The sequence below is a fragment of the Rhipicephalus microplus genome, chromosome 7 (assembly GCF_043290135.1).
Source record: "Rhipicephalus microplus isolate Deutch F79 chromosome 7, USDA_Rmic, whole genome shotgun sequence".
NCBI classification, from domain to species: Eukaryota; Metazoa; Arthropoda; class Arachnida; order Ixodida; family Ixodidae; genus Rhipicephalus; species Rhipicephalus microplus.
Genome location: NC_134706.1, coordinates 95,078,865 through 95,097,590, shown reverse-complemented (window position 1 = coordinate 95,097,590; position 18,726 = coordinate 95,078,865). Strand labels below are relative to the sequence as shown.

At 45.5% G+C, this 18,726-nt stretch overlaps 1 protein-coding gene across 4 annotated transcripts in view; it reads left to right on the top strand.

Annotated features, from left to right (window-relative positions):
- LOC142767019 (uncharacterized) overlaps positions 1 to 18,726 on the top strand; it is a 136,781-nt gene that overhangs the window by 20,793 nt on the left and 97,262 nt on the right. For 2 of the 4 annotated variants that reach the window (XR_012884712.1, XM_075868237.1), the window contains exon 2: positions 10,484 to 10,537. Coding sequence is in view for 2 of the 4 variants with exons in the window: in XM_075868237.1 (XP_075724352.1) it covers positions 10,484 to 10,537 (54 nt within the window). In the remaining 2 variants the exon portion in view is untranslated. Of the gene's footprint in view, positions 1 to 10,462; positions 10,538 to 18,726 lie in introns of all 4 variants that reach the window. The other 2 variants (XR_012884711.1, XM_075868236.1) reach the window with 1 other exon arrangement.

Here is an 18,726-nt window from a genome sequence, read left to right as displayed (position 1 = left end):
CGTATGAAGACGTAGAAGATTGGCTGAACCTCTTTGAGAGAGTGGCACGTTTGAACGGTTGGGACGAGAGAGAGAAGCTCCGCCGCGTATACTTTGCTTTGGAGGACTTCGCAAAGACGTGGTATGAAAACCATGAAACCTCCTTTACGACCTGGGATGAATTTCGGCGACAAGCTCTGGCGACTTATGCCAGCGCGGATCGCAAAGAAAAGGCGCAGGCTGCGCTCGAATCCAGGAACCAACTCACCAACGAAAGTGTCGCAATGTATATCGAGGAAATGATCCGCCTGTTCAAGCGCGCAGATACCCATATGACCGAAGACAAGAAGCTACGCCACCTCATGCGTGGGGTGAAGCAAGAGCTATTCGCTGTTCTCGTCCGCAACCCACCACGAACAGTTGCGGAGTTTCATACGGAAGCGACAGCCATAGAGAAAACGCTAGAACAGCGGGCTCGACAGTACAATCGAGACATGAACTATGCACCTGCCAATGTCTTCTCTGGACGCCAGCGAAGTGACATGGAGGCTCTGCGAGAACTCATCAGGTCGGTGATCAGGGAAGAGCTCAGCAAGTTGCAAGCACCTCACGCTACAGCAACACTGTCTGTAGTCGACGTAGTACGAGATGAACTGAGGCAGATGATACGTGAGCCGGAGCGTGCGCCACAGCCGATCCAACGCATATCAACGTACTCTGAAGTACTCAGACAACCCGCGGCGCACACCAATGCAGCAGTTACGATGGCCTCTCCTTGCCCACAAACGGTACGCAGCGCACCTCGTTCACTGGAACCGACGGCTACCTACCTGCCACGAGCCCGTGGTGTAGCTCGCTACGTGGATCAAAGGCCCCGGAAAAGTGACATCTGGCGTGACCATGAGCGCAGGCCTTTGTGTTTCCATTGCGGGGAAGCAGGTCACCTGTATAGGTTCTGCCCTTACCGACAGGCAGGATTAAGGGGCTTTCCGTTGTACGCACCATGCCCTCGAAACGGTGAACGGCCAACCGAGATCGAAGAGTACTTGTCCTCGCGCCAGAGCCCACTCACTCCACGCCAACATCAGCCAAGATCGCCGTCGCCCAGGCGTTACCGATAACCCAGCCCACGTGCTTCTTCCGCACGGTCTGGGCACCGTTCTACAAGCCCACACCAGGAAAACTGAAGCAAGCGACCTCTGGAGGTGAGGCCGCTGATAACGACAGTTGCGAAGATCCTCCAATGCGGTTTCAAGGTGACGATGCTATGTTTACAGAGGATAAGCGCAGCAGTGCGAAGATTACTTCAGATTTGCGGTTGAAAATAGACGGATACGAGCTGAATGCTTTAGTTGACACTGGCGCTGATTATTCGGTAATGAGTCACAAATTGGCAAAGAAACTGAAAAAGGTTGTAACAAAATGGAGTGGGGCACAGATACGCACGGCAGGTGGCCACACTATTACACCACTCGGCAGATGCACCTCAAGGCTCGAAATAAGAGGCTTTACTTACGTTGCTGACTTCATCGTCCTGCCGGACTGTTCAAGAGATCTTATACTAGGAATGGATTTTCTGCAAGCCAATGGAGCCATAATTAATCTGCGCAGATCCAGTGTAACGTTTTCGACAGAACAAGCTATGTCGGTGGAGGAATCGGAAAAGCGACGTCTTACTGCTCTGCGCGTTGTTGATGATGACGTCACAGTGCCACCTCGCTGTAGTGTAATGGTGCTTGTTGAAAATAAGGCATTTTGTGACCACGAAGGAATAGCGGATGGAAACGTAGAGCTATTTTTAAACAAAGGAATTTGCGTGGCAAGGGGTGTTGTTCACTTAACGAATGGCCGCTCAGTTGTCCTCCTTACGAATTTTGGGAATGAATGTCAGCACATCGCGCAAGGTATGGCTATCGCCTATTTCCACGAGTTCTGCATGGCGACTGAACTATGCAGTTTAGCGACAACGCCAACCACTCCACAAGAGACCTGCAACGTCGACGCATCAGTTAACGTCAACCATAGGCTCCCAGAATATCAAAAGAAACGATTGTTTGCCCTTATAAAAGAGTTTTCGGACTGCTTTTCAACGTCCTCTAAGGTGCGACGAACGGCTATTGCAAAACACAGGATTATAACAGAAGAAGCCACGAGACCGATTTACCAACACCCATATCGAGTATCGCAAAAGGAAAGAGACGTCATCAAGAAACAAGTGGAGGAGATGCTTTCAGATGACGTGATCCAGCCTTCCAGCAGTCCATGGGCGTCTCCCGTAGTGCTTGTTAAAAAGAAAGATAACAGCCTTCGATTCTGCGTCGACTATGGGAAACTGAACAGCGTAACGAAACGGGATGTATACCCTCTGCCGCGTATCGATGATACACTCGATCGACTACGGAGTGCGAAATACTTCTGCTCCCTTGATCTCAAGAGCGGATATTGGCAAATTGAGGTGGATGAGCGCGACCGTGAAAAGACGGCATTCATAACCCCAGACGGACTCTACGAATTTAAAGCGCTCCCATTCGGCCTGTGCACAGCGCCAGCTACGTTTCAGAAAATGATGGACGCTGTCCTCGCGGGACTGAAATGGCAGTCCTGCTTGGTGTACTTGGATGACGTTGTCGTATTTTCCGCAACATTCGACCAACATCTTGAGCGACTCCGCACAGTATTAGAAGCCATTCGTTCAGCAGACTTGACCATCAAGCCAGAAAAATGCCACTTCGCTTTTGAAGAGCTTCGATTCCTCGGACACGTCGTCAGCTTCGACGGCGTTCGGCCAGATCCGGAAAAGACAGCTGCCATCGCGAAGTTCCCGACACCCAAAGACAAGAAGTCAGTACGTCGCTTCCTGGGTTTATGCGCGTACTATCGGCGATTTGTGGAAAATTTTTCGAACATTGCTGAACCACTTACTAATCTGACAAAAAACGAGGTGCCCTTTAGGTGGGAAAGTGAACAACAGGAAGCATTTGATGAGTTAAGAACACGCCTGCAAGCCTCTCCAATCCTCGCCCACTTCGATGATACTGCCGAAACTGAAGTTCACACTGATGCGAGTAACGTCGGCCTCGGAGCCATTCTAGTCAAGCGGCAAAACGGCCAAGAAAAAGTGCTAGCGTATGCCAGCCGCAAGCTTTCGAAAGCTGAGACAAATTACTCTGCAACCGAAAAAGAGTGTCTCGCGGTCATTTGGGCCATAAGTAAATTTCGGCCGTACCTCTACGGTAGACCATTCCGAGCAGTAAGTGACCACCATTGCCTGTGTTGGCTGGCGAATCTTAAGGATCCCTCTGGCCGACTAGCAAGATGGAGCCTTAGGCTACAAGAGTACGATGTTACTGTGGTATACAAATCTGGGAAAAAGCACAGCGATGCCGACTGCCTGTCACGCGCACCACTGGAGACGAGTGAGCCGGAGGAAGAAGACTTCCCGTTTCTAGGCGTCGTCCAGGCATCAGAAATCGCTGAACAACAACAAAATGACCCCGATTTGCTGCCGCTTATACAGCGTCTCCAAGGACTCAACGTTAAAGTCCCGCGCACTTTATCCAGAGGGCTCCCTTCGTTCTGTCTTCGGGAAGGGGTCCTTTACAAGAGGAACTTCAAGCCTCATGGTGACAAGTTTTTACTCGTTGTACCTGCACCTTTACGAAACGAGATTTTGCACGCATGTCATGATGAGTCAACATCTGGGCACATGGGTGTCAGCCGTACATTCGCCAGAATTCACCTAAAATACTACTGGCCAAAACTGTTATCATCAGTTCAGCGCTATGTGAAAACTTGCCGTGAGTGTCAAAGACGCAAAACTCCATCCGTGAAACCTGCAGGCCTCCTCCAGCCAATAGAACCACCGCATGCCCCATTCCAACAAGTTGGTATGGATCTCCTAGGCCCGTTTCTGACATCGACTGCACACAAGAAGTGGATAGTCGTAGCCACAGACTATCTCACTCGCTATGCTGAGACTGACTCGCTGTACACTGCAACATCTCTTGAAGTTGCCAAGTTCTTCATCAACAACATAGTCCTCAGACATGGTGCACCCAGCGTGGTAATTACAGATCGTGGCCCAGCTTTTACTGCAGACCTAATGAAATGTCTGATGCGAATGACCCACACAGACCAGAGAAGAACTACAGCATACCATCCTCAAACAAATGGCCTAACGGAGCGCTTGAACAGAACTCTGACTGATATGCTTTCAATGTATATCGACGTCGAACATAAACTGTGGGATGAAATATTGCCCTACATCACGTTCGCATATAATACAGCCGTTCAAGAAACAACGCGAGTGACACCATTTGAACTTGTATTCGGCCGAAGAGTCACCACTCCACTGGATGCCATGTTACCACTGAATGATGAAAGCAGCAATCCACCTGGCCTAGACGACTTCCTGCAAAGAGCCGAAGAAGCACGACAGATGGCGAGATACAGAATACGCCGCCAACAACGTATCGACTCCTATCGGTACAATAAGCGTCGTACCGAAGCGCATTTTCAACCAGGTGACAAAGCATGGATATGGACCCCAGTGCGTCGCCGTGGACTTTCTGAAAAACTTTTTAGCCACTACTTCGGGCCTTACGAAGTACTCCATCGTGTAAGCGATGTAACTTACCAAGCCAGATCCGCTATACACGAGAGCTCAAAACGCCGCAACCCTACAGAGGTTGTACATGTAGTCCGGATGAAGCCGTACTATGAGAGATCACCGGAAGACCAGTGACGCCTACGCCTACCACGAATCTGTTCATTGCCTGACGCATCGGGACGATGCGTGTGAGGAGGGGGATTATGCCACGACATAGTGCCCGCATTCAAACAACGCGCCCATCACCACGCGCACAGAGACATACATGGGCGCCGTCTAGTGTTGCGCAGAGACGATGATGATAGCACGAGAACCCAGCTGGCCCCTGCTGATGCGTCCCACGCGCTTGGGACTCTTCTTGAAGAAGTAGAAGAAGAAGACTTCTTGCCGTTCTGCCGTAACGTGCTACGACCATAGTCCCTTGAGTTGTGGGCACAGGTTCGCCCTTTAATAAATACGTTTTGTTATACCCCGAGTCCTTCAACATCGTTACAATATCACGTAGTTGGAGAGGCGGAAATCATCATTCATTCCTGCCTCTTGGATGCAAAGTATTGGAAAATTATACTGCAGAAGGAGTTTACGGTAGTCAGCACACTTCATTCGAAGACCATTGGCATTCCACTGGTATATGGAGACATCTTTGTAGCGCTTATTCATATGTTACTTGTCGCAGGTTCGATCCGGAATGTTGACACAGTAGTGCTTCCAGAGGCAGCAGGGCTTTTAGTTCTGGCAGGTTGTTTGTTTCCGGTAGAGTAGACAGGATTGCCTTAAGTGCTGCGAAAAGCATTGGCAGAATCAATTGCATGACTGATGCAGAGGCACGGTCTCCATTGAATGGTTGATTTTCTGAGGCCTGTTGAGAATGGCGTGGCGTTTCGATGTTGTAGTTGGGGCGAACACTGGCACTGTCGGTTTTGCTACTTTCCGGCAGAGGTCCCGTGGGCGTTCGTAGCTTTGACGCGTAGGTTGGGTTACTTGAAGGTACTTCTCGTGAGTGGTCTCTCGAGTGTGCTCTTGGCGGCTCTCTTGGCGGTTCTCTTGGCGTGCTTGTCGGCTGTTGTTGCGGTGGCCACTGAGGTGGATCACGTACAGGATGAACAATCTCAAGGTTTGGAGATGGTTCATTGGGGCGCGGTTTTCTTCCATGGATGAGCTCATGCCGACGCATTTTTGCAGCAGCTTTACTTTGCGGGCAGCCTGAATATGAGGCAGCCTGATTACCTGCACAGTTTGCACACTTAGGCTGAAGAACAGACTTGCACTCCTTATGATGGTGTTTTTCTGAGCAGATCTTACACCGGCGTGTGTTACGGCAACTTTTCGCCATGTGTCCAAATCGCTGGCAGTTATAGCACCGAAGTGCTGGACCAAGATATTCTTCCACTGGGTGACTGGTGAATCCTAAGTAGATTCTTCCTGGAATCGGGTGGCCATCTCGAAAATTCAGGATCACTGAGTGAAGTGGACGCGTCGTTGCTCCTCCATATTCCTGGCGGTAGTATTTTATTTGCCGTCGCACCGATATAACCCCTGCATCTCTTTAGTACTCTAGGAGTTGTTCGTCTGAATACTGCAGAGGAACATGTTTTACTTTCCCAACGTTCCAAGTGTATGACTCTGGAATGAAAGGCCTAACTCCCAGGCCACCTACATTTGAAAGCATCAGAAGTCGCTTAGCTGAACTTAAGGAAGCAACGCTGACACTAAAGCTTCCATCTCTGGTCGTTCTGAATGACTGCACTTTTTCTTTAGCAGCGGAAACTACTTCAGCTGACACTCGATTGGGGTTCACTTTCCAGAAGCTGGCACCTTCAGCTGTTGGACGAAAGACGACTGGGATACCCCCTGCTCGTTTCTTTTTATAAGTAACCAACGTAAATGGTTCATCTTCGCCCATGTCTTCTTCATCACTTAGGTAATGAGTGGACGTTTTATCGTCGAGAGGATTCTCTTCTAAGCGAAGCTTCTTGTTCTCAACTTCATCGTCCTCCAATGCTGCTGTGCTCGCTGGTGCCATTTCGCGGCTTAGAATTTGCAAACGTGCCGGTTTTATGATGCTTGGGCGCACCTGTAAGCCCCCAGGCGTTTCATTGTGGCCTGCAGTATCACTCATGTGGTTTAACGCACTTGGACGAGCATAAGGCTCGTGGCGATGGCTACCAACCACCGTAGTGGTCGCGTACTAGCCAAGTCTTTGATAGAGGAACCTCGTATCTGTAGGGCGCCGAGCCCTCGAAGTGTTCACCCGGCGTCTTGTTGGCACAACGCGAAGAAAAAACGGTGCCACGTTCTTCGTGGTTCCTCGCGACGCTATCGTTAATCCTCTTTATCAACCTTTCGTTTGGTCGGTCGCTGAACGATGTATTTTAACCCCTTGCTAAACGCACATCAATCATGATCTGGTCGCTTTGCTCATACTTGTGAGCACCATTATTCTCAAAGCAAACATTAATCATATTTAGGACACAGCATCAATACCTTTGTTTGGGCAGCATGTGTTTTTATTTTAAAAAAACTTCATAGACGTGGAATTTCACAGACCGAACTGTTTTTGATGCAATGCAACACTATGAGCGAAAGAGCGCGTGTTTTGTACGTTTCGATAAAAAATGCAGGGGCTCTACTTAAAACAATCCTGTAGAGTATGTTTCTCTATGCCTGTACTATGTTCCGAGAATCTTTTGTTTCTGGGTTGTTTTCTTTAACTTAAATGACCAGTGGCTGTACGTTCCATACAACTGCTCGATTTCTCGCTAAACAGAACCATGCGTAAATGCAAATCAGCGGGCGCTAACACTTACACTGCTGGCGGCGTTGACGCTGTCGCTCACCGCGGCGTTGCAGAGGAGAGACAACCGGGGAGGCACGAAACACGCAATGACGGGTCGGTGTGTACTACTAGAACACGCAAGTCGCTGCTAAGGTGCACTGAGAGACAGAAGGTTCACATTAGACACAAAAATGCGCAGACCGCTTCTACTGAACGCGTACGCTACGAATTTTTGGTATTTACAAACACACAAGACACATCTCCAACGAGTACTGCATTGAAGGTCAAGATCCAGTGCCTATATATACGCGCTGGCCAGCTAACAGTTGTGCCGCGCGATCAGTCGGTCTGTTGGAGAGGAATGTTTACACTGCAACGATGTGATGTTGGTCGTCATACATAGATGTGCCGAAGTGTATGTGCCCCATTACTGGAATTTTATGAAGCATTTGTGTTCTGTACATACTGTAAACGAAGCTTTGCTAAACGGCTACGTGAACCTGACTAGAAGATTCGATTTTTATTCTAACCTGGTAACACTGAAGTAAAGGTCACTGCAAATGGAGATGATATTACTCTTTATGTACATATTGAACAGTCACTGCAGCATGCTCTTAGTGCTTTCCACCATTTCGGCGTTATCTCTGGTGCAAGGTTAAACTTTTATAAAAGCCACTATTCACTTATTGGCAGCCCCAACATTCGTATCAGCATCTCATCGCCTTTACAGCAGTCTCCTTACATTATGATACTTGTCTTTCCTTTCACTGCATTTGTTGTACAGGACAGCATCTGATCATACGTTGTACGAGCTCGTCTAAGGGATGCAAAATCAGCGAGACACATCCACTTTCCCCTCCTGGAACGCCCATACTTATCTCAATTGGTGTACCTCAGAAAATTTTGGTATTTTCACTATTCTTTAAAACCAGTGTTCCACGTCTCCAGGAAAGTGCAAAGCTGCATCAGTTCATTTTTTTGTGCTTTAGGGGCACAGAATATTTTTCTCGTCCGGCGTTGGCTCAACCACGAGATCAAGGTGATTTCGCATTCCCCGTCGTTACCGTTACGGCTTCTACCTTGTGCCTTCGCACTTTATTCTGCATACGAAGGAATGAGATCACACTCATGCAGATAATGGCTCGCCACCATCTGGGGCCATCACTACGTGTCTTCCTGCCAGCTACCCAAATGAACCAAGGCCCCAATCATTTGTATTACCACCTTTGTATCGAGCCTTTCTGGCATGTCCCCGAAGTTCGGAAGCTACGTGCCCAGATACAGCGGTGGCCGAGTCTAAAGTGGTGGACACAATGGCCGCTCATATATAACCCTTGGTGCCCCAGCAAACTCAATCTATAATTAACTGCCCTTAGAAACAAATGCTTGCCGCAGTGTTGCCAGTTCATCTCCAGGAACTTTGTCTGGCGGTTTGGCTGGAGTATGCTCCCTACTCGAAATCGGTTGCAGCAATGAGAGGTGGTTCACACTTGCACTTGGCCCAACTGCGTCTTAGGTGAGAGCAATGGGCATCGGACGAATAAAGGTGTGGCCCCGTCACGGTGGTCTAGTGGCAAAGGTACTCGGCTGCTGACCCGCAAGTCACGGGATGGAAACCCGGCTGGGGCGGCTGCATTTCCAATGAAGGTGGAAATGTTGTAAGTCCGTGCGCTCAGATTTGTGTGCACGTCAAAGAACCCCAGGTGGTCAAAATTTTCAGAGCCCTCTACTACGCGTCTCTCACATTCATATAGTGGTTTTGGGACGTTAAACCCCACAAATCAGTCAATCGAATAAATGTGTGGTCTCCCGCCTTTTTTTGGCGTGCGGTATATGATAGCTTTCAGGAACAGGGAGCGCGATTATTCGTGTCCATTGGCCAAATTCTGCGTGGGTGCTTCTCGGCTCTTTAATAGTTGCGGGGCTGTTCAGCCTTTGGCAAAGCCGATGCGAGGCCGTACTACGAGTCGCCGCCGACAGGCCGATATTGGACCGAATGAGACGAGGGGTCCTCGCGTTCTTCTCTGAGAAGCTTTTGTTCCTCAGGGAGCACGAGTTTCTGCGGCATTGGATGTGCCCTTCCTTCAACTTTAAACACGAAAATGTACGACTTATTTTTCGACCGACGTGGTGCTAAGCAGCGCCCGTTCAGTAGTTATTGATGATTTTGTTTGTAACCAATTTTGTTTCATTGCATCAATTTTATCGTTATACCATTCATTTTATCATAGTATCACATTGAGTTCTTGTGTAAATGCATGCCAACATTGTCATGTCTATTAGAGCAATGACATCTACATTGCATGGTAGTGATGTTCGCCGTGGTACATAATGTGCCGGAGTGTGTGTGGCCTTATAACTGGAATGTTATGAAACCTTTGTTTTCTGTACATAGTGCGAATAAACTTTTTTTCTAAACAGCTTCTTATGTTGCGGCTCAGTACGTCCAATATTGATTTTCGTAGCCACCCCCGGCTGCTTTTCACAATGTACTATATATCGCTGCGCAGTGAAAATACTTGAGTTTACCCCTAGATGGCGTGAAGGCATGCACTGCACCGGCTAGTGTGATAGGAGAACGATCGTTTGAGACAGCCGGGCATACAGACAGACAGACAGACAGACAGACAGACAGACAGACAGACAGACAGACAGACAGACAGACAGACAGACAGACAGACTGAGGTTTGCCCGCTCATCATCATTCACTTCGTGGTTAAGCTGTGATACTTTTATCGAGAAACTCGCTAGCAGACGCTGCCTGCGTTGGCGTTGTGAGGCGATAGCTAGAAGGAGCATAGGATAGGAGTGGGAGGGGCCCGCATTTGCAAGCGCTTTATAATTACAATTGATGGAGAAAAGACTAGAGGAGGAGAGTAGTTCATGTGCCGCTAGAGCAGAAGCAAGAACGCAGGAGAAGAGCAAGCAGGTGGTAGGAGAAAAGCGGAGAAAGTAACGCGGCGCTGCTGGTGAGAAGGAAGGAGGAGAGTTACCCGTGCGTAGCATGAGTGTGGACGCAAACGCCCGCGCCAAAGAATATAGAGCTGAGCAAAACATGCTCATCATTGAAATCTTTTCTTTCTTCACAATATGACCAGACGGCGCCATATCTCACGCAGCTCCTCCAAAAACAAGACCATCGTCCTTTGACGTACTTGCAGAGAAGCACAGAGGTACGTGGTAAATTTTTTGTACTTAAAAAAAAAAAGCTCTAAGAAGTTTACTTTCATCCTTTGCCATGCCATCCACCGTTGTTAATAGCGTCTTAATTTTACAGCTGAAGCTCTTTATAACGGCACACGTTCGTCCCTCGTAGCCGTTGTAGTGTGAAACAAGTATAACATTTTGACCTCCAAGTTGGTGCCGGTGAGAGATTTCTTGTGTGCGTTGTTGAACAATAAAATAAAGTGCTCAATGTACATGCCAATGGCTGCTAAGGGGGAATGAAATACAGGAGAATTCAGCTTTTAGTTAACGCGCATGCTGCGATCCCCATTAGCAGCCATTGGCATGTACATTGAGCACTGTCTGACAGGAAAAAGGTTGCTACGGTATACTCGCTGGGCGTAACCTCCTTGGTTTTAGAAAGGTATAGCGAGCGTTGGGCTGCAGTGCCTTGAATACAATGAAGTAGTATATACCATGAATTCGAGGTGGTTAAAGATGGAAAGTAGACCCGAAGAGCAAGCCATAAAAAAGTGTGTGTGTGCCGCCACTCGTTTAGTCCTTGGAATGTCCGCTGGATGGCGGTGCTTTTATATGGGGAATATATGATGAAAAATGCTAGATGGTGGTACTCGGAGTGTTGAATAGATGAACGAACGGACACACAGACAGATGCATGGATGGAGGCATGAACGAACGCACGGGCGGATGCATGGACGAACGCAGGGACAGATGTATGAACAGACGCACGCACGGACGGGCTGATGGACGCATGGACGGTCACACAGACCGACCCATGGACAGATGGAAGCAAGAACGAATGGACGGACGAATGCTTCGCCCCAATCTCCATCATTCACTCCATGGATATGCTGCCATTTTTTTTGCTCCTTCGGAGCAACCAGATTTGTTTTCGATTGCACTTCTGCATAAAACTCCTACTCCCTAAACTTTTCTCAGAGCGTCGTCTTCTGAGAGACAACGATGCAATATAAAGTTTCATTCGAAATAAGAATGGTCCCAATAGCTCAATGCGCTTTCATACTGCCCAAGTGATATTTGTTTTTTCAATAATATGCGCGGAATAGTGTTTTTACGAGAAGTTCTGTTACGAACGTGTCGAGCGTGAGGCATGCCATCGTGAACACGGATGCTGGATAGTTCAAGTAGATGCCTCCATTTGGAACAGGATATAAAACAATAACATTATGATAATTCTAATTACATACGTACTGCTCGATCTTCGTGAGCCCACGCATTGCCTTTCGCGTGAATCATGTCAGGTCCCGGTATAATGCTCGGAACTTTTCAGAAGGCTAAGTCGGTCAGCATTAGAAAGATTACAAATGCACTGAATGACTAAAAAAATGAAACGTTTCGCTAATACGTCAAGATATGTTACATGCTAAAATTTCTTTGTGAAAAGAAACGCTGTATGGTTAGCCTTCCTTGGCTAAGTCCCTGTCTACATACCAATGTGGAAATGCAGATACAACACAACCACGCCCTGCGTTCAGAATACCGGTTCCAGAAGCTATGATTGTGGTTTTACACTGGTAAGTTACTGCAGCCTTTTGGTTTCTCGGTGTCTGTTCCTTGCTCTTTTTCTTGAAGCTAGGGGCCTTTGCTATTCTTATCCCGTAAGCTTATTGTTTATTGAACGATGTAGCACATGAATTCCGAACATGATGCTCAAATCCGCTTGCCTAATCAGCAACACCCCTTTCAAATTTCAAAATACGCGTTCTGGGTGGCCTGAGTTAAATATTTAGACGCTCCTCAGTTGAACTACCGTTGCAGGATAACGTTGAACTACGTTGCAGACAGGGACTTAGCCAAGGAAGGCTAACCATACAGCGTTTCTTTTCACGAAGAAATTTTAGCAAGTAACATATCTTGACGGATTATCAAAACGTTTCATTTTTTAGTCATTCAGTGCATTTATATTCTTTCTCACACCGGTGTGATCGAAAATAGAGAAGCTGTCTGCGCAAAGAAAACGTATTTGTGAGAAAAACAGAACGCATCCCACTACTCCACAGTGGTCCACTAATAATGAAGGGCGGCCAACACGAATGAAAAATTTCGGACTTACAGAACCAGTAATTATCAAAGACTAACTAACTACAGGGATAAGCCCAGCCATAAACTCTGGGTACTCACGTTCTTCCTCCGCTTGTTAACCTTCGTCGCTGGTATTGTGAGTTTTCCTACACGGATTGCTTAGGCGGGCACTTCGTTGCAGCTTTTCATATTCTATGAACAGAAAATAAAGCATGAAATGAAAATTAGTTTGCTGGCACAACCGCATTTGCTTTTTACAGATGTAAGCAACGCACATTGGCTTTCGCTTTCAGTGTTGGAAAATTGCGAATGACAGATTGAAGCTGTCTGAAGGAGAGTGAAGCTGAAAAAACGAGACATCCCACCTCTAGAGAATGCGTTACTGGGACCAGCTAGCCTACGAGATTGCGTCGCGTGGGGGATTAAGGTTAGAATAAGGCTGCCTCACACGAGAAGCCCCTTAGTCAGCAGCGGCCCATGAAGGAACGGGACGATTTCTGGCCTACTTATTCACAGTGTCGAGGAAAGTGCGCTCTGCGTCACCAGAGGATTGCTTAGAAAGTCTCTTCACAAAAGTTACCGCACCTGTGCATTTTTCGCCTTTTTTGCATGCCTATTTATGCAACTGCTAGAGCAGTGAAAATAAACCAGGACCCTCAGGATGCAAAGAAGCTTACCTACCACGCATTCTTGACTGATGGAATGAGCACATTACTGGAAATGGCAGTGTCATGCTCGTGCTTTTGCTGTCAACTCTTTTTTTACTGCAGTAGATTCTACAGTTTTTTCCCGTTGTTAACTCCAAGTGCAGTACTATCATGATCGTCCAAAGGTTAGGTGTAATAAAAGCCTATCTCACAAGCAGCATACCCCCATCTTAAATGCAAAAAAATAAGAATATAAGTTCACAGGCCTAAATATACGTAGCGGCGAATAATATGTTCACTCTGTAGACGCCTATGCGACCTTAGCCCTGGTAGTTGTTAACCTTGACTGATCCACAGTATTTCGCCTTTATTTTTGTTTCCCGTCGCTGCGTTTGCCTCCGCATTTAGGGAAGCTGATTTTTGCCGTAGGCGTACCTTGCCTCCTAAAAATTGTAAACGAGCATTGGGCTTGTCGTCCTTCTACTGAATACTTCACCTGAAATAATGGTAAGATAAACCTTTGCAGCAGAAGCCTTCTGTGGAAGTCTTAGCCTGCAAAGGTTTATTTTACCTACTGTCATTGCAGATTTCCAGGGAAAGTACTTGCTCTTTCACAAATAGTGTAGTGTAAATTATCGATGTGTTGCGTAGGTGCCTCCTAAGACGTCAGTATTCTGGAAAGCACTGAACTGCTGTGCACACAACAGCAATAGAAAAGTGAGCAGGATTTGTGACTGCACATGGTATTGTAATCGCATGTGTTGTTCACAGATAATACTTGGTAAAGTTCTTTCTGTTTGTCAGATGTATGTATGAGTGCTTGACATAAACTGGACTGAAATATGGATTTGTCTTTTTCATAATAGCACTGTTGCTAATGGAACTATTGTCCCTTTCGTATATTGTACAGAGCAAATTACGATAATGATACTGTGAGAAGGTTACAATATTCTCAGCAGTGCTTTGAAATGCATGGTGACCAGGAGTGGTATATGCAGACGATAAGTAGTGTATGCCCATTTTAACGCAATGTTTTGAATCAATTGCAGAGGTTCATATAAAATTTTCTATGCAAATGAAAGACGACACTGTGTATCACGAGTTATTTTTTTATGCCTAGGTTGCTTATCGTTTATATGGCCAACTCCCAAATTTTTCATTAGGTTCAGCTATTCACTCTATACTTCTGTGCAAACAGTGCAAGGAATATAAAAGTATTCATTCTTGTCAATGTATATACACATAGGTAATGTCTGAACTAAAGAATGAGACATCCTAGAGGGAAGTAATGTCAAAAACATAAAATAACGTAATTCACAAAGTCACAAAGCCCCAATTTATACTCATTGCTATGCATTTTTGCAGCTTCACTTTTTACGAAATCAGCGAGAAATAAACGTTTATTTCAGAACAGTGTTTCGAGCGATGCTCATCATCACTCTAAGGTATTCAGATTTGAGAAAAACGAAGTTTCATGTGTGTGCACTGCGTACGCCAAAGGGCGCGTAGCGCACATTGGCGCGGCATTTAAACCATTTGAAGCGGCTGTGCAAAGTCGTCTTTCCGCAGTTTGTTCTTCAGAGCGCAGTAAATTTCGCTGTCTAAAATGTAAATTTGACGTTTTTTGCAGGTTATTCTATCATCCTTTGAAGAGCTCCGAACCACGCACATTATAAAACCATAAAAAGCCGACTTCAAGTGGTCGCTTCATGCGGTGTAAATGCAGCGATGGATGGAAGGATGGATAGATGGATGGATAGATGGATGGATTGATATGACTGTACCCTTTAGATCGGGCGGTGGCTCACGCCACCAAGCCGTAATACTTAATGAACCAAAAACTAGATTTTTTTTCCTTTAAATTGTGAGGTTGAGGCTCGTACTTTGCAGTGAAGGGTTTAATTTTCACTCGTGCCTTGACTTTAGCCACCAATCAGATAACCTCCTTCTTGTTAATTCTACCCGCTTAAAGTCTATTTTGCCCTCCCTGTCTCTAAACCCCAGTGCTTTGAGAAACTCAACGCCATCATCCTGAACTATAGGGCGAAGCCCTTTACAGAACATTATCAAGTGTTCGGTAGTGTTCCACACGCAAGTGTTCCAAACGCACTGCATACCGTGTCTACCCCTTTGTATTTGGTCCGATATGTCTTGGTTCTCAATACTCCCGTCCTGGCCTCAAACAGTAGAGAACTACCCCGAGTATTATCATAGATCCTTTCCTCGGCAATTTCCTGCTTAAAAGTTCAATAGATTTCTAGTGCAAACTTCTCAATCATGTCGATTCTCCACATATCGGTCTCAGCTTCCTTCACCTTCTTCTTAACCAATAATTCTTTTTGGTGTGGCCCCCTGCTGTTTTCTAAGTATTTACCAGTCGATTTTCTGGTTCGCTTCCTCCATTTTGTATCGACATTCTTCATGTACAAGTAGCTGAATACTTTCCTAGCCCAACGCTCCTCTCCCATTTTTCTCTATCGCTTCTCAAATTTTATCTTGCTGCTAGCTTCCCTGCCCTCAAATGATGTCAATCCCATATCACCTTGTACTGCCTGATTTGGTGTATTCCCACGAGCGCCTAAGGCAAGCCTACCTATTGCACGTTGCTTAATTCCTAATTTTGCTTGACCTTCTGATCTCATACACAAGACCGCATTTCCGAACGTCAGACCAGAAACCATGACCCCTTTCCATATTCCCCTCAGAACATCATACCTATAGTAATTCCACAGTGCCCTGTTTTTCATCACCGCTGCATTCCTGTTACCTTTAGTGGCCACGTGTATATTGTGTTTTCTTAGGCACTCAGCCCTATTGCTTATCTAAACGCTCAGATCTTTGTATTTATCTGTTATATCAGGCGTGACCTCCTTATTCTAAGCTCACTTCCTTCATTATCAATAAAATCATGACTGCTGATTTTTCCATACTGAATCTGATATCTAACCTATATAAGCATAATTCGAATGCCATCTGGGCCTGTTAATGTACTAATATGAACACTCTTCTCAGCCATTACCCACTCTCGTTTGAAAATAGAGCTTTTGCGCCACTTGATTCGTCCTTGCCTATTGTGGTGCATTAAGCACTTCTTTGTTTAAATTTGTATGTCTTCTTGTTCTTATATATTCATTAGCTTCATCCTCTTGTATCTTGGCACCTTGAGCTGTAGTTATAAACCTCTGCTCTAGGCTCTTCTCATTTCTTAGGGAGTTTAGGTGGTTCCCAAATTTCGCAGCTTCCTTTCTATCTTTTTTATGTACTTTTCTCTATCATTTCTCAAATTTTTTATGTATTTTTCTCTATCGCTTCTCAAATTTTATCTTGCTGCTAGCTTACCTGCCCTCAAATGATGTCCATACCATATCACCTTGTACTGCCTGATTTGGTGTATTCCCGCGAGCTCCTAAGGCAAGCCTACCTATTCTACGTTGCTTAATTCCTAATTTTGCTTGAGCTTCTGATCTCATGCACAAGACCGCACTTCCGAACGTCACACCAGAAACCAAGACCCCTTTCCATATTCCCCTCAGAACATCATACCTATAGTAATTCCACAGTGCCCTGTTTTTCATCACCGCTGCATTCCTGTTACCTTTAGTCATCACGTATATTTCGGCTTGCCTTAGGTAGTCGGCCTCATTGCTTATCCATACGCCCAGATATCTGTATTTATCTGTTATTTCTAGCGTGACCTCCTGTATTCTAAGCTCACTGCCTTCATTATCATTAAAAATCATGACTGCTGATTTTTTCTTACTGAATCTAAAATCTAACCTATCTCCCTTATTACTGCAGACGTCTATCAATCTCTGCAAATCTTCCTTGTTGTCAGCCATTAGCAATATATTCACGGGGGTGAGAGAGTGAATGAAATAAATATATTTACTAAATATGCAGGGAGAGTCAGAGGCAGCTGCAGCCAAGATGGAGGTACAACAGCAACAACAACACGAGCATGGTCGCTTTCATCGTCTTCGTCGTCTATGATGCTCTTTCGTTGCCGATGTCGTGTAACATATCATCTGCGTACATCAATTTTGGTAGTGCCTGTTTTCGCGCCTTAACACTGGGTCCAATCAAGCCTGCTCTCATAGGTTTTTTTTAGGTAACACGATTTACGCTTCACTTCTCCCCAAACACAAAGGTTACTAACAGAATAACACACATTTTTCATAAATCTGAAAAACATCTCAAATACAGCGCTGGGCTCATGCATTGTGCATAGGATTGTCTTGACAGGAAACACCCTACCTATATTTTGAAACAGAATATTGATTAGTCCTTTGGAAATCATCGCAGCTGTGAGAGAGGCGTGTTGGTGTAGTCTTCAGCGTACACAGGTATACATTGGTGCTCATTAAGTTAAATCTTACGCAACAAATGCGAATTGATACGAACAGTTTCGCATTAGTGTGTTGAGATAATTATTTTGGTGCTGATACCATACGACTGGAATAGGCGTATCTATTATTAGGTTTACATGTAAATTATTTTGGAGCTGAAGTCTGAAATCATTTAGCGAAGAGGCAAGAAATTTTTGACGTTTAATTTCCTTCAGTTTGCTATTCTAATTGCAGAAATTGAAGCCGTTTTATGAGGATATAGTAATTATAAATATTTACAAACATCTTACATTTTGTGCAGCTTAATATATAAATGTTGTGTTTTTGCAAGAAAATTGCGAATATTTTAAAGATAATTTGTGAGCTCACACAGGAAGTTCATTTATTCAATTTGTTAAAAGCTTGTCACCTACGTTGAGTTATTGCTTTCTCGTGTCTCATGATCTCAACATGCTCCACCACCTCTTTTTCCCGCGTCCCTGGTGCGGTAATTTGTTATGGAAAATCTTGCATGACTTATTTGCATAAAAAGAAGCCCGTCCACAAAAGCTTTGAGATTACAAGAAACGTTTAGCCGCAGATGCTTGTTTCTCGCCCTGGTAAAACTTTGAAATTATATAGAAACGCATGAAGCGTGTTTTTATTTTCTGAAAATTTATGCAACGGTGGATGAGCCCTTTTAAATAAAGGTTGTCACAAGCGCTTACGCAGTGTAAAGCCAGTCTTTCAGGTAGGTTTTGATGCAGAGGCAGCGCTGGCAGTGCCCAAGACAGCAAAGCCCATTGTCACATCGACATGCTGTGGTAATAATTCGAAATTTAATATTTTAATGGGAACGACTGTTTATTTCGCGCAGCGGAGCACCTAAAATGAAAAGAGTGCTTCACGGAGCGTCCCGTATAGTTTGCCACAAGTGCTCCTATTTTATATTTTTATGTTACCGACCCATTGCAATGTAACTGCTGTCATGTTAAACACCACATATCAATCAATCAATCAATCACAGTTAGATGTTGAAATTACGCGGTAACTAGCGATGCTAAAATGTTTTAAGGTATATTCACAAAAGCCGACGTGTTTGAACGGATGTCACTCTCAGTAATGACCAACGCTCTTTTCGCCGCTATTAGTGTACAGCAC